The 22780-nt window shown below is 40.8% G+C and overlaps 1 protein-coding gene across 1 annotated transcript in view; it reads right to left on the reverse strand.

The window, feature by feature from the left end:
- Positions 1–22780, reverse strand: part of LOC114478810 (laminin subunit alpha-3-like) — a 97026-nt gene that overhangs the window by 36077 nt on the left and 38169 nt on the right. Inside the window, exons 3-8 of the mRNA XM_028472091.1 lie at positions 16805–16922; positions 8236–8354; positions 7993–8163; positions 7166–7266; positions 3785–3900; positions 3275–3393 (exon numbers count right to left, since the gene is read on the reverse strand). Of these exons, the coding sequence (XP_028327892.1) occupies positions 3275–3393; positions 3785–3900; positions 7166–7266; positions 7993–8163; positions 8236–8354; positions 16805–16922 (744 nt within the window). The remainder of the gene's footprint in view (positions 1–3274; positions 3394–3784; positions 3901–7165; positions 7267–7992; positions 8164–8235; positions 8355–16804; positions 16923–22780) is intronic.

The following is a 22780-nucleotide window of genomic DNA, read 5'->3' on the forward strand; positions in this document are numbered from 1 at the left end:
CAGCCAGTAATGGCTTTGGTCCTGTCTGCTTTCACATCTAGAGGATTCTTGACAACAGTGGAAATAAGTTGTTGGACTCCTGTTTTCTTTTGACTGGCTCCAGTGAATGCTGCATCTGGATGATGCTGTCTGATATGCATTAGCATGCATAATATGTTTCCATGGACATAATGCACAGCAGTCTAACAAAGCTGACATACTGTCCTTGTCCAATAAACCATCCGCATGCCATCGCTGTTGTACTTCACAGGAAACCCAAAATGTTCCCCACACAGCTGATTTAAATGATGCCAGTGGGTCTTCTAGGTCCTGCCTGTTTGAACTCACAATGCCAACATTAATTATTCTTCTTGTCTTTGTTGGTAAAGTTTTGTGTTTAGCTGTTTAATGAAGGATGACAAAACGGTTTGAAGGCGCATTAACGCCACCTGGTTTGGAGTAGGTACAGTATACTGTGATGAACTCAACCGTATTCGTCCTGTGACTGCATGCACCAGACGATGTCGTCCGTGATGTTTTCTGTCATTTTCGCAAGTTACGCAAGGTACGTGGCAATGCCATTCACCAGTGCAGCCAGCAGGAAACATGGCGCCCAAGTGGCACAAATGCCTGAAATTTGTTATATTTCACAAGAAAGGATGACAACAGGGAAACCTGCAACACTAATAAAGTGGATAGTTCATCAAAAGGAGGGAATACTACCAGTATGCAGAAACATTTGCATACTTAGCGCCACGCGTTTTGGATCTGCTCCAGAGTTAATCTCAACTCAACAGTGCTAGCATGCCCTCTGCTCTGGATACTACAGCTGGTAACTAACTAACTCACCCTGACCCTATCATGTTAGCACCACTGTTAACGTTAAACGCCTTGTCATGTATTTCATTTAGATGACCATGACAAAGGACAGAGTCTAACTGACTCAGAGGCTGCAGTACTCGCTCTAGTTCACATTGTCTGCCTCTAGTTTCTCCTAGAGCAGTGGTTCCCAATCTTTTCACAGTCCCGTACCCCTTCAGACATTTAATCTTAAACCATGTACTCCCGACTTCTGCACACTTAAAAAATATATTAATGAAATGCAGTGATTTTCAACCTTGGGGTCATGACCCCATGTGGGGTCCCCTGAAGTGTCTAATAATTTATAATTGAAAAAAATTCTGAATAAAAATGTATTTTTAAAATGTTTAAATTATTATTACTTACTCAAATTTTAACATCACACACACACACGCACGACGCATGCACACAGACGCCTAAAATTTGTGATATTAAAATGGGGTCCCTACAGTGTAATTTGACTGAATTTTACCTATCCTGTTTAGGAATATTATATAATAAAAATAATTTAAAAATTATAAAACGAATAATGTAATGTGTAATTTGAGGCAATGCATGGAGGCTCCTGACTGCTGGTCCATTTATATTCTAGTTTACAATTATTATTTTTTATTCATGTACCCCCATGACAATTTGCGTACCCCTGAAGGCACCCATACCCCACTTTGGGAACCTAGGTCCTAGAGGGAAGAGGAAAATGACACAGGCCTGGATAGATATCACTGAGCTGTGAGTCACTGACTAAGTTTGTGTGTTGATCCACATTGTTTGTTCTCCCTTTTTTCGTTAAGCAGAATAGAAAACGTAATCATTAAATCCTTATCAATTCCCATCCCTAATCATGGGGCATATTTCCCATATGAGGTTTGTCAGACTGGTCCACAGATATTCGCTGTTTGTTAGCCAGACATTGTGAACTACTTATTAAACATAGTGTTATATAAATCCACGGTTACAACCAGTTTGTGTGTGGATGGGTGAAGGATGTGAAGTCGTTTCAAGTAAATAATCGAGACTTGATGACTGCTAAGGTGAGTTCAGAATTTTATTAACATTTCTGATGCACCATGGGAAAGCAGGGTGCCATTTGTGTTTAGAATTCCAACATCAACTGATTACCATAGTGGATGTCTGGCTATCCACACAAAAAACTGCATATTACAGGAAGACACGTGACTATTTTTGAGCATCTATTGTGATTTTGAGAGTAAATCATTAACAGTCAGCTGTTTCAAATACTCGTCGGAGCTGATACGTCGCTTTATAGTCCTCCTCACCTATCATGACCACAGAAATAGTCCATTAAGGCGATAGTCCATTGTTTAGTCCTACCTCTTTGTCCCGTTGGGTAATAAACACATCAGCTCATCCCAAACATGCGATGTGAGGTGAAATAAAGGTGCTAAAAGTAAAAGTGATTGTGAACACTAGTGTTGCGCAGCATTTGTTATGCCTCCTCAGCCAAGTGTTTATAAACCCCAGAAAAATATGGAAACATACTGGAGACAGAAATTGTGGCACTGTACTGCATCCACAGGCAGTAGTATCACCAAGTTTATCATTATACCGGTTATTAGAGCTACAATCTTTGCCAGGGAGCAACAATTTATTTCTAGTTATTGTTTTCCAAAGTTGTATTGGGCTTTATTTACTGGTGATGAGCAGCAGCCATGCTTGGGAACAATTGGAAACCAGTTGCTGAGCTTTCCGCCATGAATAAATGTAAAATAGAAATATAAATGTTTGTACAGAACAAAAACAGCACAACCTAAACATGTTGTTTTCTGCCTTGCCACTGAGACTGTGGTTTTTTATTCTAAAACCTTACGCAAATATTTTATACTTGTAAATACTTACTTATTTAAATCAAACCAATCATTATTGTATATTTAACTTTTTATTTTTATTTGTTTGGTGTAACACCAGCATTTCACTGTTGTGGGATTAATAAAGTAGAAATCGATCAATCAATAATCAATCAATCAATCCATAAACACTACACAGTCTGAGTGATGGTTGCACAAATTAAGAAACCGAAAAGAAAAGTAATAAGTAGTTAAGTTACTTTATAAATGCAGTAAAAAGTAAAGTTATCTCAATACAATTTACAGAAGTAACGAGTAACTAGTAATGAATTACTTTTTTTTAGTAACTACCACAACACTGGTCCACCAATCAGCCTTCAGAATCTGCTGCAGATTGTTCTAATCTTACAAAGTCAAACAATGCAATGAAACATCCTCTCTAATTATCCCTGCAGATAAGTATAAATAGAAAGTTGTTTAGGCTTCAGAAATCCAGCTACCAGAATGAATACACACCCTCACACTCAAAGGAAATTTCTTTCCCATATTTTCTTAAACACTCACTCCGTACCAATAACCACACACATGCAAACACTAGAATCAGTTTAGACTTGAAGCATATTTCTTACCTGGCAGCTGATGCACACACCTCCTCCATTATACCTGCCGAAGGTGTCTAAACTTGCTCCTTTCCTCTCCACCTCTGGGTCATAATAACAGTCGAGGGCATGGGAGAAGCACTGGCAGGCTGAAGAGCAAAGTCTCAATAGACAAAGAGTCATTACTTGTATGTATCTAAGCAACACAAAATAGTTACTCTGCAAAAAAGGAACAATATTAAGGAATTATAAAACTCAAACTTTAAGCAGGGGCCATATCATCTTCCTGTGTGCAGCCCTTGTGTTGAATTTGCACATGATTAAGGTGCTAAAAGGGCTTTTTCATTTTTTCTTTGCTGTTTGTGATTGCTGCGTGGCTTATAGTAAGGAAGATTTGTCAACAGTCCAAAAGCCATTAGATGCCAGCTGATCAGGCAAAGCCCTGTAGACTAGCCTATAATCCCACACTGAAGAAAGGTTGGCAGGTTATTTCAACTTTAGCTTCTGCAGCAGAAAAGAGTTTTTCACAAGTTCACTTACGCTGACACTCGTTTGGGCTGTCAACAGTCGCAGCACGCCACGGCCTCTGGTTGTAGCCTGGGCAGCAGCGGTCACATGACTCCCCGCACGTGTTGTGTTGGCATTCACACTGGAGCCTGTGGAAGGGAATGACGACCCTTGGGCTTAGTGAGAACATTGACACTAAGCATTGTGTCAGTGAGTCATCAATGCAAAAATACTATTCCTGACATATCAGCAACAACAACCACAATGGAGGGGTGGCAATTTTAAATATGATTGTTTTTTGTGTGTTGTGTTTCAAATTTGCTTTGAGATTTACTTTGATCTTCTATGTTTCGACTGCCAACTGTCAGTCTTCCTCAGAGGCATCTACTGATCACTTTGATGTGTCCTCATGAGTTATTTCTGTGTGGCCAATGTGATAGTTCTCTCAGCGTTGGCCAACGGTCTCTGGAGAAGAGAGTCTGAGGTGTGGGAGAGTAAAAATGTTCCCTCAACCCTGTTGATGTTAAAGCACTTTTTTTAAACAGTAAAATGACCTTTTAAAAATGTAATTTGAGTATTTCAACTTTTTAAGAATTCTTGTGAAATACAAGACAGGAAAACTTTAGCAAACTAATAACTTTCATTTCCATGACAATGCAAGGATAGTGTGATGATGTACTAAATTTTTGTCAAAATTTATCTTTTCATGCGTTCAAAAGTACAACACTAGAGACAGTAATCCACTAGTCCCTGTTTTCAGAGAAATACCTGAAATACCTACTGCCGTTAATGAGCAGTAGGCCAATGTCACTGTTACAGAAGCTATCGCTACTTTGGGAACTATAAACTAAGGAAGGAAAAAAAAATCTCTCCGTATGTGACATCAAGAGATGACCCATCTGTTAGCAATGACAGCTCTGTATGTCGTAATAGTAATAATAACAATAACAATAGTAGTTGTAGTAGTCTAGAAAAAAAGAGTCTTTCTTCCATCTACTTAAAGGTACATCTAAAAAAATTTTCAAATATCACGAGTTTTAATATCTGCTGAAGAAAAAAACCTGATGCTGATAAATCAGTCAAAAAACCTCAGATCAGGAAGATGCCAGTTGGATGCAATTACAAAAATATAAAAGTTTCGGAATGAATAGAATTTCTCTGCAATCATTTGATGATTTAGTGAGTCGTTTACAAATTCACAAGATGCGATTGTAATTAATTACCTTTAGATTTGAGATTATTAGTAATTTTTTAAGTGATTAATAGCTATTATTACGATTAAAAAAAGAAAGGTTTGACATTACATGGTCTGTAATAGTTGACACCTTTTAAGAACTGACAAGTCGTATATCAAGATGTTGTAACAGTTCTCAGATGTTGGAATATGATTAGTAGTAAAAAATAATAATACTGGGTTTTGGGCATTTTTTTTTAAATTAGACTTATATAAAATTCTAAACTGGGACTCTTGCTGTTAGGGTTTTGTCTTGATTTACTTGATTTTACTGATAGATTCAGTATACTGTATAATATATCATTCCTCATTTAGGTTATGCTTAGTTGACCATAATCTTCTTTCTTTAGTTATGATGCTGTAGGTATAATCAGGTCGAACTGATTGTTTATTCAATGAATACTTTCCATTTTGATAAAGGTTTGTTTTGAATGTCATCAACTTTAAGCTGTAAATAAACATGTTCCTGTTGTTTGGGTTTTTTTCCCTTTAGTCAGCATCTTGTTTCCCTGGTTGCATCCATCTGGTATCTTCCTGATCTGAGGTTCTTTGATTTATCAGCATCAGGTTTTTTCTTCAACAGATATTAAAACTCGCTAAGCCTGTACTGATGGTCATTACCTTATCGCAAACATTCTGCTTCTTCAGACAGAGGAATGTAACGTTTTTGTGAGCGGATGGGTCCACTCTGATTATTGTTTGTTCTGCGCAACAGTGAGTGTTTCTTCTCATATTCTACTATGTGCTAAGAAAGATGCTAGCAGCTACAATGTAAACAAACACACACACACACACACACACACACACACACGGCTGATGCGCGTGTGTGCAATGCATCGGGATGTACATGGTGAACTCACACAGAGCCGTTGAGAGAGATTTGCGACTTTAGTGTTGCAAAACGTTTATTTTTTGTGGTACTTTCGGGTCTCTCTTTTTCACACACGCACACGCACACGCACACACACACACTATTATATTATTGTTATTGCTATTCGTATTTATATTCTTTTTTTGTATTATTCTTTTATCTTATAGTTACTGGTATTCTCATTGTATTATTATTATTGCTATTACCTTATTATTTTATGTTCTTATTGTTTTTATTGTATTATAGTTACTGGATTTTCATTATATTATTTTGTTATTGTTATTGTATAATTTTACTATTGTATTGAAGTTATTGCTATTCTTATAATTACCATAATATTCTTTTTTCATTATTAATATATATTTTTTATTATAGTTACTGGTGTTCTCATTGTATTATTAGCATTGCTATATTATCATTATATTACCTTATAATTATTTAATATTGTTTATTATTAATATTGTTTTTAGTACATTATTATTTTGTTATTGCAATTATTACCATTAATATCATGACAACATTACTTTTATTACTGCTACTACTTTCACTATTAATATTATATCCCTATCAACATATTGATTATTATCAGGGCTCTACACAAACTTATCCAGTGGTGGCACTGGTGTGACAAACTTTCTCTGTTAGTCGAGGGGTTGTACAGCATAGACATATATGCTGATGAATAGTTGACTTAACTGGCTACCGTAGTTACCGTGTCTCTCAACAACCTGCGATGGTTTATGTGCAAGAAGCTCGTGCGCATGTGTGATAGATAATGCACGGAGGAGATGGCCGACACACACACACACGCACAGACGCACACACACACACAGTATTTATAATAAAAATATACTAAATGAAACTAAAAACTAAACAATATTTATACAAAAAGTACACAAAATGACAACAGAAATGCATAAAAATATACAAAAAGGCTCCAAAAACACACAAAATTACTCCAAAATACATACATTACAGAAAAATACACCAAACAACAACAAACATAAGAAAATGATTCAAAATACACAAAACTAAATATTTATACAAAAATACACAAAAACATTCCAGAATCATACTGCAATGGCAACAAAAAACTGTAATTATACAAAAAATGCACAAAAACACAACAGAAAGATACAAAAATACGCAATTATACCCCTTATGCTCCCACATGAATGCATACTTCCGACGGGCACTGTACTAGTTTGATAAAACACTGAACCCTTATCCTTAAGGATATTTTCTTGTCATTCATGTTGATGTACATGGGTGCACTACATAAACAAAGATCAAATATAATTTGACTAACCTGCTGTGATTGTCCTGGTCCCGTCCTTTTACGCACACCTGAGCATGTCCATGACAGACGCAGCGCCCGCCCACAGTGATGTCTTTAATACTGTAGTAATACTGTTAGCACATAAAGGAAAATGTAATTGTAAGCAAATATTTAACATGTTGTAAAATAAGTAAAGGCAATTGGACATGTTTTAAATCAGGGATCCCCTACAAGGAAAGTAGTTTTTTTTCCTTGGAAAATAATGTGCCAGCAGGTCTGTGGTCTGTATAAGCAAAATGCAGGTTTGAAGGAGGGTGATGGTGGAGGTGGGAATTTTTTGGCGCTTTGCATTTTCTTATGATTATAGGGACTGCCATTCGATTACAAACTGATGCCAATCAGTGACTTTTTCACAGCATTTCTAGTTTTTCACTATGACCACTGAGGAATTTATGTTTTTAAAAACATAGCAATTGCATTCAAACAGGAGATAAATTAACTTTATATTAAACCAGCATATGATATCTGTAAACTAAACTAAACTAAAATAGCAGCATCCTTGCTTGTAACATATACAATGAACAAAAAGTAACTAAAAACTAAATAAGCAGCTCAAGTACTATATTGCCTTTAAAATATCAGTTAATACATTAAAATATCAGTCTACAGTCATTCTTGTAACTTACCATTTAAATAAATTATTTTTGGAAATATATGAATCGGCTATTGATTATGTCTAAATGACAACACATCGATTATTTCTCCCACCCCTAAGTGATGCACTGCAAAATCAGGCTTTCCTTGACAGGAACAAGGATGTGCCAACATGACAGCTGGGTGTGCAGTGTGAGGCTCACCCGTCGGGTGACAGTAGGGTCTCTCTGTGCCTTTGAGATGAGGTGGCCCAGCAGGGTGTTGGAGCGCAGGAAATGTAGGCGGATGTTGGTGGCCTGAGTAAAGTCCTGTAGCACTGGTGAGTAGGTGAAGTTTTTTGAGCCCGGTCGGCCATTTACCAAGGACACAACAATCTGAACAATATGAGTTGATTGGTCAGACAGGCTCAAATGTGTTTGGATGTATAAAAATCCTGCTTGGTTTACCTCTCCGTTCTCGAAAGGCAAGATCCGTGAATACTCAGTAGTACACAGCTGGTCATCATCATTGATTATGCGGGCATTCGGCTGCTTTCCAAACCTTTCAGTGCACTCACGCTTTGAATCTGTCAAAAACACCTTTTTCTTTAATATTTCTTTGATTTTATCATTTCCCGTAATTGTATTTATTGCATACAAACTCAAATACACAGGAGTAAACAACACATATGCACATGCACACACACACAAACACACGGCCTTGCAGTTCATTACTTTATATAAGTCACACAGCCTTTTAGTAAGATGACTAAAGCCTGAGTGACCTTTAAATAAGTAGTGTTAAAACTCTATGGCCTAGTGAATTAGGTTGTTATGATATCTTTGTCAAGTCATAAAGACTAGCAGATGCTTCTGAATCTGAGACACAGCTTATTTTACCACCCATTGTACAATGTGAAGCTTTATGACTATAGCTCACAGTATGCAGTATGTCTTACCTATGTACCATTTCATGTTTGTCTCAACCTAAATGGCCTAAATGTAACGTTACTCTTCACTTCAATGGCTACATAAAACAGAATTGCTTAAAAATTTTTCACATCTTTTTATGTAAAGTAGAGGAATATTATATTTTGTGTTATAACATGTGTCTTATCACTGGTGTTATATGGATAAAATAAAATAAAATCCAAGAGGAATTTTGGTAATTTTAAAGGAAAATACAATTACAGAAAATAAATTCTGCATTTTTCCTTTACACATGCAGGGTAATTTTTGGTATTTCATCTTTAACACTTTAAAGTCAGATTTCCACACATTGGCAAAGTATCAAACTGTTAATAATTAACAACATCAGAAAGAAGACTATAAAAAGCATGGTGAAAAAAAGACTCCAAAAATGAACTCCTTGACAAATACACAAAACTAAAACACACAAACAACAAAAACACAAAAAATTACGAGAAAAAACACATAATTCCAAAAATATACAAAACAGAAATACACAAAGTGACTCTAAAATAACCACAGAATTCACAAAATGCCAAAAACACTCAAAACAATAACAAAAATGCACCAAATCACAGAAAAATACATGTGATAGCTAAAGAGGTGATTCTAGAAAGGGACTGTGGATGCTTATTCACAGGTGTAGTGCATTGTGATTGATTGTACCCTTTTAATATTTTCTAGGAGTAACTATAACGAGAAAGATACCGAGAGGCTGCAAGAGCAGAATGTAGAAGCAACACCACACACTCTTGCAGAGGAGTAAAAAAGCCAAACTAAAAATGTGGAAACTGAGTAATAAAATCAGAAAATCAGCTGATAGTATATGTGCCTCAAAACCAGCGTTCAGGGCAGAACAGTCCTGCCACAATACACAAAACCACTCAAAGAGGAATAAAATCACACAAAACCATTTGTTCTTTCCCATATTCATATTCAAAATGGTCATTTTTTCTAAATGCTAATGTCAATTTGGCCTTTGGATCAGGTACACCCCCATTCTTGTGGCCTCCAATGTAATGAAGGTTGTCCCTTTCTTCTCTTCTCAAAACAGTAAGTGCCTATTTCTTGTTTCTAGCGCTTGTTTGACAACACAACTGGCAGAAAAGCTGTTGTGCCTTACATTTACTACAAAATCTACTTAAGAACAAAGTCATTCACAAATATCTTTTTTAAGAAGACCATATGCAACAGAGACCCTCAATTGTATGGTGACCATATTTTAACTAGCTGTCTTTGCTAGCGGTCCATTATAGCTGCTACATGTTTAGCATCGCGGTGGTAACAGAGGCTAGAAGAGCGTTTCTCGTAATTTGCACACAACTGGGCTTTTGTTTTCCATCTGGTGTTTTTATAAGCCAAAAGTAACGCCAAAGAGACACAACAGTCTCTTGTGTTGTAGTCTGCATCAGTATTATGGGTATACTGGAAAATGTGAAATGAGAACGGTTCCATGCTGTTTTAAGTGCAACAAAAAAAAGCAATTAACGCAATTATTTTTTATTAACACATTAAAGACCCAGCCCTAGGCTTTATAATGTTTGTGTTATGTTAAAATTGATAATCGTAATGATGATGGAAATGATCTTGATTAGAACATGAACTGAAAGTACAAGGGTCAGTCTTGGTCCCACACAAGGTGGGAGATGAGTGGAAATGATAAAAACTACAGAAATATCATTCAGGAGGCACTGAATACTGCTTCATTCCATGTATTTACTCAATTAGATTCTTGATGTGTGTTATCACTCATTCATTCCATCATTATGCTCTATAGTTGTTTATTAAAGTATTCTGAGCAAAATGTTGTATTCAGACTTCAGGCAGCCTCCCATGAGGCAGGGCAGGTGAAGCTGGAGACCAGGGCTCTGGCGGCCTCCCATGAGGCGGAGCTGGCGAAGCAGGGGACCAGGTATCCGGCGGCCTCCCCTAAGGCGGAGCAGCCGAGGCAGACGGGAAGACCTCCGGCGGGCCGGGCAAAGAGACCTCAGGCGCTGGCGGCGACGTTGGGGGACTCAGGAACGCTAGCCTGGGAGCTGGGGGACTCAGGAACGCTAGCATGAATGCTAGGAGACTCGGGCTGGGAACTGGACTGCACCTGAGAGTTGTGTGCTGAGGACGTCTCTGGTAGTGGAGTATAGGGAAAACCCAGCAATCTCCTGATCTGCTTCTTAGCGTTCTCCAAAGTCTTCGCCACGACGGGAACTCTCTCCAAAGCAGGTCGAAGACGAATGGCCACACAAACTCCCATCAGAGTGTCCACTCGCTCCTGGGGACAGTTGGTCTCCCTCAGTCTGGAGAGCAGGGGCTCCAGCTCGGCCAGGAGCTCCTCCAACTTGCTGAAAAATAAAAAATCCTCCACCGAGGGTCTCGCTGGATCTTCTGTTGGCTGGGACATTCTGTCATGGGCATGTGTGGGTGCACACCCAAATGCAGGGACGGAGGCGGAGCTCAGGTGCATCATACCAGTATTTATTGTTACCACAGGCATGGTCAGTCCAGGGAGGCAGAGGCAATCAGAAAAACACAAAAAGCAAAAACCTCGCCCAGGTCACAAGTGCTAACAGAAGTGAAGAACTGAGATCACAGCAAAAGTAATGTCCCAGCGCTGAACTGCAGCAAAGCCTCCACCTTTATACTCAGCAGGTTATCAGATGCAGCTGGTCCAATCAGCAGGAGAAAGCTGCTGGAATGGAGTCCAAGATCTCCTGCCTGCTCTCCAAAATAAAACCCCATTGTGACAATTTTAAACTGTTTTTAAGTTGCCATTTACATGATCAATATAAATCAAATCAAATTAAATCAAACACTATTCTATATAATTTTAACTGTACAGAATTTAATACACTATAATGTCTTCATTGAGAAGGTATTTTTTTCGGCTCCAGGAGGACTTTAATCCAGGTGAGATGAGGCAAAATGTTTCCTTGTAGAGTAAAGGTTGCAGACCCCTGACCAGGGGAAGAGGGTTAGGAAACCCCACTATAAGAACTGGACCCTCTGAATTGAATTCCATGGGGTGAAACAATGCAGATGCTAAGTTGGATATTCTACTGTTAAGTTAATTCAAGTACAGCCTGTCTGCAAAATAAATAAAAAAACTTTAATACACGTAACTTAATATTGACACTAAAACCTTAAAACATTTAGCAAATATATCTCAAGTCATTGTCAATCTTTACTTCATATAAAACTACGGTACGCCAACTATTCATCAGCATGCACAACTATGCTATACACTCTCCCGTTCAGTATAGAAATCAGGGGTGCCCAAATTCTATTCATTGAAGGGCCAAAAATGAATTGCGGTGGAGGGCCGCGGGCCAAAACTAATCATTCATGTTGCAGTGCATGAAATTAAATATGCCAATAGCTTCACTGTACAAAAAAAGATATTTAAAGTAGTTTTGAAGTTGAAGAACACTTTTCTTTATTGTGTGTCTTTAAAGACATGTGGTACAACATAAATTCAACAAAAAATGAGACACAAACATGCCCGCCTATACGATCAAAACACTACATTTTCCACTGTCCTGAAACAATCCTTTAAAACTCAAGAAAAATAATGTAAAAATAATGCAATTTCTTATAAATCATTTACTGCATCAATTATGGTTAAAATATTAACTATAGAGAACAGAACATGCTCCAAAGTGACTAAAAAAGATAAGGAAAAATCTTGTTTAAAAAGAAAGACATTTGGGTCATGGAGAAACATGAAATACAAAATGACTTCATGGGACAAAATGTTACATCTATCACTACAGGGAACAAACACTTTAATTCATACAGTCATCAGTGCAAATTTAGAGGATTTTAAGTTTGTCACATGAAGCCTGTCCTTGTTTTTTTTTATAATACTCTAAATTTAAGGCTTCAACTGACTTAATGACAGTGCTAATTTACACTTTGAGAGTGTAGGTTTACAATTGAGATTCAACAGACTGAAAGCCTACTTACAGGCATATGTATCATACTGCCAAATAGGGACAGCATCACCTGTGCATGTTTGCAAATGTTGGCATTTGTAGAAGTCCTGTAAGGCAGTGGTTCCCAATTCAGCGGTCCCGACCCCCCGGGAGGTCGCGAGCCGCCAAGTGGGGGTCGCAAGATGACTTCAAGAATGCTCCTCAGGCGGCGATAACGACAAATTTAAGGCACTCACATTTCCACGTCACTTTACTGCACCACAGACATGCACGTGTGAAAAGCAGTAGTTAGCTCAAATTAACACACTGCATTAATCTTGGAACAATATTAAAATATTTAAAAATGAAGCATTGGTTAATACCGACCAAAGACAAAACAGAAAGGCCAGTGGAGAGGGCAACAGAGGAGAGAGGAGAAATACCCTGGGTACACACTGGGAACACACACAACAACCCCAAAGGCTCTGCGGTTCCCCCCTCCACACCGGTGTCCAGATCTCACCCTCTTTCCAGGTGCCACAGTGGGAGACAGTCGCTCCAGTGGCAGCTGTGGCTCCAATAGTAGCTTACCACCACAAACGTGGAGTGGAAGAATAATGCCTTATTCTGTAAAGTGCTTTAAGTGTCTATGATAATGACTGACAATATATATGTAACTCGAGGACGCAGCCAGAATGTCAGAAAGAGCGGGGGCCAGCGAGCCCAGGCAACCCCCCGCGGCCGAGCAGCCCCCCAGACGCCCCCAAGACACCAAGCCGAGAGGCAGCCACCGCCCCCCACATACACACCCGAGAAAGCACCTAGAAACCAAGGAGCCAGCGCACTCTGCCACCGCCCCCAACCCCAAGGCCCCCCACCGACATCCACCCCACCACCCCCACCCAATCCCCCAAGGGGAGGGCCCAGAGAGCCCCCCGCCCGAGATCCCAGCAGAGGGGCCAAGGCCCACGCCCAGCAGACGGCCAGAGCCGCGACAAACGGGCAGCCGGCGGGCACCCGCCAGTGGGCCCAGAGCCAGCAGGGACCGGACCCCAGGCCAGAAGGACCCACAATAGAAGCAGCACCGGGAGCAGCACACCCGAGGACAACGACCACACCCCCGGCCGCCCTGGGCAACGAGGGGACGCTGCACGCCGCACCGCCAGCCCTTAGGCGCACCGACCCAGCCCCCCAGAGCGCCCCAGGTCACCCTTTTTTGACACCGCCAGTGCGATGCACCTCAGTTATTGCTAAAGTAAAGAGCACCCCCACGGGACCGGGAACCCCCAAGGGCGAGACCCCGGGCGAAGCCCCCCGGGGAGCACCCCCTCAACCCCACCAACCCAGCCCACGAACCGGCCACAGTCAAGCAGGACCGCACAGCCTCAGACGGCGCAAGGACAGCAGCCCAGGCCCCGCCACCCACCGGACAGCGCAAGCCACAAGGCAATGCCACCCACCGGCACGCAAGCGACCGGCGGCCACCACCGCAGGAAGGAGGCACCCATATGTGGTCTGTGTGAATGTGTGTGCTTAGTGAATGTATGAGGTGCAACCTTTGTGTATATAAGTGTATGTGGTGCAAATAGACCCGGAGGGTGGAAGTGGTAGTCGCACCCTCCGGGGGGTGGTGTGTTGATTAAAATTGGAGGGATTGTTATGGCAATTTGAGGTGGGAATGCCGCCCCCGCGCCACTACTCAGTAGCACAGGCGGCGGCACCCTCCATCCTCAGCCCTACCATCCAGCCCCCCAAGGGTTGGGTATGGGTGTGTGGTGCACCAAGTGAGTGAGCCAGACCAGCTGGGAGTGAAGTGAGGAGTTCATTTTAGGAGGCCTGTCTGATGCGAGCCTGGCCCGTCCACATGGCGGGCGACTGGAGAGGGTAAATGGCGTGGACGGGCACGCGGCACAGCGGACCCCAGGGACGCGCCGAGCAGCACGGCCGGAGACGCACCCCGCTTCACCCCCCAGACCACACCGGCCCCACGGGGCACGGCGGCACCCCCACCCCCCAGACGCGGCCAGGCACCAGCCACACCCCCCAGCAGTCCAGGGGGTGACCCCCGCCGCACGCCAGCCCGAAGCGGCCCCTCCGCCCCAACAGGGAGCGGCCGGGCAGGAGAGAAGCCTGCACCCGCACCAGGGCCGGCACAGGCCCGCAGAGCACCACGATACAACGCCCTCGACATGGAGGCGGCCCCGCCCCCCCCGGCAAGAGAGGACACCATCAGCCGCCCAAGCAGGGCCATCCCGCCACCCACCAACCGACTGAACCTAAGCACCCCCAGCCAGGTCCCGTCAAACCACACCAAATGCCACCAGCAGAGCCCCCCCTCCCCACAGAGGCCACCCCCAGCCACACACGCGCCGACACGAGACAACCACCCGATGCCAGCACAGCCTGGAGGACATCCAGTAGGAACGCACGCCCGCGAAGAGGCACCCAGACACCCAGGCAACCCACCCAAGCCACCCCACTAGCCCAGGGAGATCCAGGTCTACAGTTTGATTAGTGTGTTAGAAAAGAGTGGTGCTGGCAGTTTTCTTGCAGGCTAGATCATTAGGCTAAGAAATCAAGATTAAATGCAATTAAGAAAGGAGTCCAGCGCTCCTCAAAGCAGGTTATTTTATTTTATTTGAGAGCTGACATCTTTTCCATGGAAATATATTCTATGAGGAGATTTTGCCATTGGTTTATGTTTAAGGATTTTTTATCTTTCCAATTCACTAATATTGTTTTTTTTTTTGCTACGGTGAGTGTCGCGAGGATGGATTGTGATTGGTTTTATGGAAGATCAAGCCTCGTCAGGTCTCCTGTCAGACATAGATCTGGGGAGAGAGGAATCCTGCAGTCCAAAATGGAGGACAGTTTTTTAGTAATTCGAGACCAAAACTGTTGAACTGGGGAACAGAGCCATAAGGCATGTAAATAAGAATCAATAGTTCCCTGGGTGCACTGAGAGCAGATGTCTGTTGGGGGGAAGCCCATTTTATACATTTTCTGTTGGGTAATGTGAGATCTGTGGAAGACCTTGTATTGAATTAGCTGTAGGTTTGTGTTTTTTGTCATCTTAAAAGTATTACAACAAATTTCTGTCCAGAAATTGGTGTTCGTAATGATTGAAAGTTCAGCCTCCCATTTAGCGATTGGTAAGTGATTAGAGTTAGTGTTCGAGAGTGCTAGATTGTTATATGTCATGAGCTTGTTATTTTCAAAGAGGTCTTAGAGATGAGTGATTCCACTTTCTTCCCATGTCTTCAGATAGAGCAGTGTTTTTTTTAAGTTCTAAAGTCAGGGTTGTGCCAGATTGGAGACAACATGCTAGTTTTTAATTGAATATTCGTAATGTCCAAAGCTTTCCACCACGCTGTCAGGGTGGAGGCAATCAGTGGGTTTTTAAAACAGCTGTGACATTTGATGGTCGTAGTGATAAAAAGGAGATCAGAGTTTAATATGTTTGCAGTCTAGCTGTTCTATTTCTAGCCAGGTGTTGAAGTATTCTTTTGATTTTAGCCATTCTGTTAAGTATAATATTTGGTTTGCTAAGTAATAATGCAAAGTAATTTTATTAAGATACTGACATAAATAATTATGCAAATACATTCAACATGTGCCTGTAATGTTTATTTATTTTTTAAATCTCACACTGCTATAATAAAGGCAGCTGTAAGTTCTACATGCCGCATAAAGTGCCCTTATTTTTCACTGAGCACCTGCCTCCAAAATGTTTGTGCACGCCACTGATCACAGCTGCTGCTGCACGACGCATGAGTTTGTGTGGCTTCAAATGTAACTAAGTCCATATTTCTAGTGCAATGAAATGTTTCACCTTATCGGGGCCCTGCACTTATTCCAGGGTTAGAAGCACGTAAGAGGAAAAGGACTTACGCACACCGGAGAATGCGCGTAAAGCCAGATGTGAATGGGAACACCTACATTTCAGGGCTGCTCCACCCACAGTGCATAACTGGGATGAAGGCGCGCAGCGACTGACTTAAGTACAGGGGGAGAATAGCACACAGACAAAAACAGCGCCACTGCGCAGCTTTTTGGAATTACGCTCATGGGAGAATAGAGCCCTAAAAGAGCAGACACTGAAGAGCTGCAAAACAAGGTTGCATATATATATATATATATATATATATATATATACTCACGTGCAAAGTACTGCCATGGAGAAAAGGTCCTGCCATTGTCCACAGATCGTTCCAACACCCACAAATCAGGACGAGGGGAATTAGCAAACTTGATGAGGATATATGCCACATGGAAGAGCTAAAAGAAAGAACACAGGAAGCCAAATATACATTTATTAAGGTGCAGATTACAAGTGCAAAGCCCTTATGACGGCACTTGACACAAAACCGGCTTAAAGGACCACAAACACTAGGGCCACTTTAACCTGCTGTTTGTTAGCCTGCAGGACCACACCCCTCTCTCACATACATTCAGTATTAAAACATTCGTGACAGATCTGAGATTGTGTCTCCGTGCCGAACTGCAATGTTCTTTCAAGGTACACAGTAGAACTTTTTTCCTCTCTCAGTCAGAAAACAACAACATACTGTATTTGCTCAGCCCTTAATATTCTGTAAAAACAAGCTGTTAATCAAGTATCTTAATAGCAGTGCCCTGATAAAAGGGATAGTAATCATCTGTAAGATAAATAAACAATAAACACAAATAACTATACTGTATGTTTAAAAACAAAACAGTTTTAAGATTCAATACAATCTTTTACAAGCAGATTTGGCATGTTTTCCAATGTTTTTGTAAAATGAGTGTGGATGGATCACCTAATTTAACTAAAATGGCATATTATTAACAGTAATTTGCAATAAGGAATTGCCTGTAATCCGGAAGTCAGATATGAGCAATAACAATCCCTACAAACATTAAGCGGCGGATTTACTCAGATCTAAAATAAAGTGTAGTAAACCAGGTGCGTCCCTAAATACTTTGGTGGCGCTATTTCTTCACCAGCAGTGGGGAATTCTCTATTATTGCAGCACTATTAGCTGCACGTATAGACGTGGTTGAGACCGCCCTATTTAAATGAACATTTTGCTCGTTTAATGTGGAGAGGCGAGTGCACAGAAGCACAAAATTACATTTGAAGAAGTTCAATTGAAGGCAGATGGACTTCTCTGTCTGCTGCACAAACATTCAATAATGTAGAAAATTAAATAAACTAGTTTACCCTACTGATGATGTGTTGTTGCAATAAAGTTTGTCAAATTTAATGTTTGATAAACTTAAAAGCCTAATGCTATTTTTCTCCCCTAATTTAATTTGTCCACTCCGTCAGTTCCTGTAACTTTGCTTTAATCAGTCTATGGAAAACATCATCCAACAGGTCTGAACACCTGAGCAGCGCTGTGTCACGCATACTCAGATGTGAACATTGTGCCATCGCTGCGTAAATTGCGCATCTGATCAGCTGATTCTGGCCTGATGCTCCTTCGCATCAACGCTCAAAACATGTAGAGGACCACAGAAGCTCACTGGAGGGGTGCGCCCGGAGCGACATCCATGAAGCTCTGCGCAAAGCATCCTCTGCACCACAGTGGACATACACGTACCAGACTCCACACGGACTGATTGAGGCATCCAGCTGTTTCTCTCCCACACACACACTTTACTCTGCATTTTCTCTTCGGTGGCTGTTAATATTGCCTGTTTTATTTAAATAATTTTCTTATACTAGAAAGGTTAACTGGAACGTTTCTTTTCATCCTCGCTGTGAATTGTGTCAATATTTACTGCAGCAATGATCACTGTGTGTGAGTTTGCACCTGAATGTGGGTTGTACTATTTTTGGTGCAGAAAACAGTCACCGCAAACAGTTCCGGATTTGATGAATTGCATTGCATCTGTGAGGATCTGGGGCAGAGCTGCAGCAAGGAGTCATCAGGAGGTCTGCACACCTGCCCCTGATGAGCACTGAGGAGCTGCTGGAGCTCTGCATCAGCGCCAGTTCATTCATCTACCTGACTGGTATTTCCTGCTGTTTCTCACAAAGTCTCGAGCATATCTTTTGCAACCAGTGTCTGCGCTTAACCCACACTCATTGGAATCTGTTTTTCTTTTGCTCCAGTGTTCTCCGTGCTACTTCTGCGCCTCCAGGCTGCCTCTGCTCTTCCACTCCCAGCTTCTCTGAAACTCTCCACCACCACAGCTACCAGGATCAACTTCACTTTGCACATTCAATTCTCCGTCCTCCGTCGGTGTCTCACTCTTGGATCCAACCCCGTGTTTACAATTTGTGACAGCGCCCACTGCATTAATTTGTTTGCATTTCCTCCTCCCATTTTTTTTTGTGTCCCTCATGCGATCTACCTACGTAACATATTCATCAGAGGGAAACATGCTAAATAGATTGTGGGCACATTGTGACACACCAAACACACGCACTTCTGATTCCCCGGCGTTTGTACCCCTTATTAGCGCGTGGAGTGAGTCGTTTGTATGGTATTAATACCCCTAAACCTTATTGAATCCGCCCCTAAATGTGATCCCTGGGAAATCGAGCCTCATTTGCTGCATGAAGTCATGTAAAAGTGACGCAGATGAAGCCCAGATAGTGTAACAACCTCAGCTCAGCACTCAAAATCCCTGTTATTTCCCTGCAGTTGCAAACTGGGATTTTCATCAGTCTGCAGTTCATGCAAGGACAGAGTAAAGCCACTGATTGTTAGTATTGTTTGCATTATTATCACATGGCTTTAGCTTGATTTGACATTGGGCAACACATGGGTAAGTCAAAGCTCCCTTTGTCAAGATCTGGCAAAAGTTTGACTTGGCTTGGATTTTGGACTCTGAGCTGCATTAGACTGCTGTCGTCAAATGAGCTCACTCATGCACGTCATCCACACACACCTTGTGTTTAGTCAGAACTACGATTAAGGTAGAAGGAATGATAGCTCAGTGGGTTAAAATGTAAAATTACTTTTGAAGCCAATGAATTGGAGGTGAAAAGGTACACTTTCCTCTCTACTATAAGCATATTTGCAGTGTGATCACTAAAGTGTACATTGTGTGTGAGGTATATAGAACCACTTCTATCTTTTAGTCACACTAGGGACCAAAGTTTTCCTTTCTCTCTGGCTGCGCTTTGTGCACCTGCAGCTCTGCTCTTCCATGTACTACACAGATGACATTCTGGGGTTTAGACCAACAGCACAAAAAAACGCAACCTTATCAATGATGTTCCCACCCACTGGAAGTCCAGCTATGATATGCTGGAGAAGTACCTTGAACAGCAAGCACCATACTCAGCTCTCACTGAAAAAGCCATCAAGAAAAGTAACACAGCTGCACTGTCTGATCAAAATGTGAAACTGACGGGAGATAACAAGCCATTTAAAAGTGCAACAACAATGATGAGCACAGCAAAGTCACAATCGGCCTCAATGATCCTGCCCACCAAAACCACTATGTAATGGAGACAGTCCAACTGTGAAGGACATCAAGGCGGCTATAAGGTAGAACCTGGAGGGCAGATACACAGACAGGGACACTCAAGACTTCCTCAGCAAATGTTCAACTCTTGACCTGACATTCAAGTTCCTTTCCCATGCGAACAATGCCTTCAGGATGTATGAAAATCTCATCACAGAGATTATTATGGATTAGCAAGTATTGTGCATAAATATCTTCATTGTTTACTTTGAAACATTTTGCTGTTGCATTGTCATTGCCATTTTTTTTTTTTCATTGTTATTTTATCAGTAGTGGGGTATTACTTTTATGTTTTATTCTTTGCAGAGAAAGGAGAACAGCGAGGTTGCTGCAGAGAGTCCCTCCACAAGGAGTGCAGTCTCATTCCTTCCCAGGGAAAGATCAGCCGCAGGTATTGTATTTTAATTTCATTGATCATAATTTGAAACCTCTCTAGTTTCATGGCTATTGCTTGTTGTATTAATTTAATTTTTACTCTGTAAGTAATTTTTTGTGACAGTCTTAACATGTTATATTCTGATATTTTATTGAATATTTTTGGCTTGTTAAAATACTTGGACTTTTCTCCTCCTGCCAAGAAGTCTGTAGTGGTTGAGCTAATGGCCCTCTTCAAGAGTCAAGTGGGACAAACACTTTTCAGCTGGTGACACAAAATGTTACCTTATATAGGGCAGCAGGCAACTGGAGTGTAACCCACTAGAATGGTGGAGAATCTATGAAATTACATAATAGCTGTTTGTGCCCCTTGTGAAAGAGAAGAAGGTTAAATATTGAGCATTGTGGGATCCCCAAGAATGCAAAGCCGACTACAGAAGGGGATGTCAAAACCAACAACCTTCTCCTGGCATTTCCAGCAAGCCGTGATTATGTGCCAGACCCGCTTTATGTAACCTATAAGGTGTCCAATACTGTAAAACTTTAAACTGCACTAAACATGTTCGTAGCATCCTTGACATTTTCCTTATGTTCTTGAGTATCCCATTCAACTCGTCTACTGTAATGGTAATATCTAAATCTGTCTCCCATGATGACTTAAGGGACCTTGAGTGTGGATCAGATGATATTAGTAACATTTTGTAGAAAGTTGAAACTTCATGACGCCGCCCAAAGGCCTTTTTAATGTCTACCAAGGTGTTACAATTAGGTAGAAGGAACTGTAGTAGCTGAGCACAAAGTATTCACTAATAAGTGACGCATCTGAATGTATCTTTATAAATCATATCGAGGCAGCGAAAACTCCTTAACTAATGTGTTGAACGGTTTTATTCATTGTCAATGAATCTTCTAACACCAGTATGCCCTTTAGGAACCACTATTTCCAAAACAAAAAGGTGATTTATTTAAATTTTATACCAGATGACTGATTGAGATGATCGTTACATTTAAAGATTTGAGATATTTTTTTCCACACCTTCTGGAGCAGGTGCAACCTGTTTTAAAGAGTAAGATTAGTCGATAAACAATTAAGTGGTGTAAATGGAGAGCAAACCATATTTTTAAGAAGAAACCGTGCTCTCTCTGGGGCAAGAACCAATGTGCCAGATGTCTGATAGAGAAGGCATAATGATATTACTGCAAGGTAGGCATTCCGAGTCCCCCATTGTCCACTGATTCTTCTGCAACTTTTTGGTTTTTTATTTGTTCCAGATAAATATTTTGCAGATCTGGTCGAATTTTTTAATAATTTGGGTGAATATGTACAGGTAAAGCCTGCAACAGAGAGTATTGTGGATTGGACACAAACAAAACAATGTTTTCTGCGTAAAATATTAATGTATGGCAGCTATGCCCTCTTGAAATACCAGGGAATTTAATTTCTTTTCGAATGGCAATTGCCAATGTTACAAAAGCAAGGGCGAACAGAAGAGGAGACAATGATTTTCCCTATCTGCTGCCTCTCCCCAATTCAAAAGGTGGGTCAATCATACCATTTGTTAGAACAGAAGCTTTTGGGTGTGTATATAAAAGCTGGCGGAGCACAACCAGAAACAGACTTTTATTAGCTGATTTAAAACATTCATTTACTTTTTTGTTTTCTTAAGATTTTTGACCCATATTGCAAACAAAGTGTTGTTGTTCCTTGAATATTTGGACTGCTGTACTTTTAAAAAATTTTATGCAGGTAAATAATTTAATTTAGTTTTTCAGTTTTGATTTATTTATAAAATATACTTGATGATTTTTGTTCCCTGTTAGTTCATTTCATACTTGTGCTGAATTTCTTTCTCTTTTTTTTTGGTTTTCTACTGCACTTTTTACATTTGTTTTTTTTTTTTTTTTTTAAATTCAGATTATGAGTTTCATTTAGTTTTTGATTCATTATGAAATATTATATTAATTCAACACATTTTAACATGTGTTATTTGTCAGGATTATTTGGGGGCAATGGGAACATGTGGGACTTGAAAGTTCACACACACACACACACACACTATATATATATATATATATATATATATATATATATATATGTGTGTGTGTGTGACCCTCTCTACTTTGCTCTGCTTGTCGCTCTTTTAAATCACTCCCAGGAGGCAGGATAGATGAAACATATGGCACTGTTTATTCTGAAACATGGGACACAAATAAAAATCTTCTCAGTTGGTCACCAGTTCACTCCAGCATTAACTAAAAATAGAGTCAGACATTAGCAATGACTGCGCCAACTCAAG

This window comes from Gouania willdenowi, chromosome 17 (genome assembly GCF_900634775.1).
Source record: "Gouania willdenowi chromosome 17, fGouWil2.1, whole genome shotgun sequence".
NCBI classification, from domain to species: Eukaryota; Metazoa; Chordata; class Actinopteri; order Blenniiformes; family Gobiesocidae; genus Gouania; species Gouania willdenowi.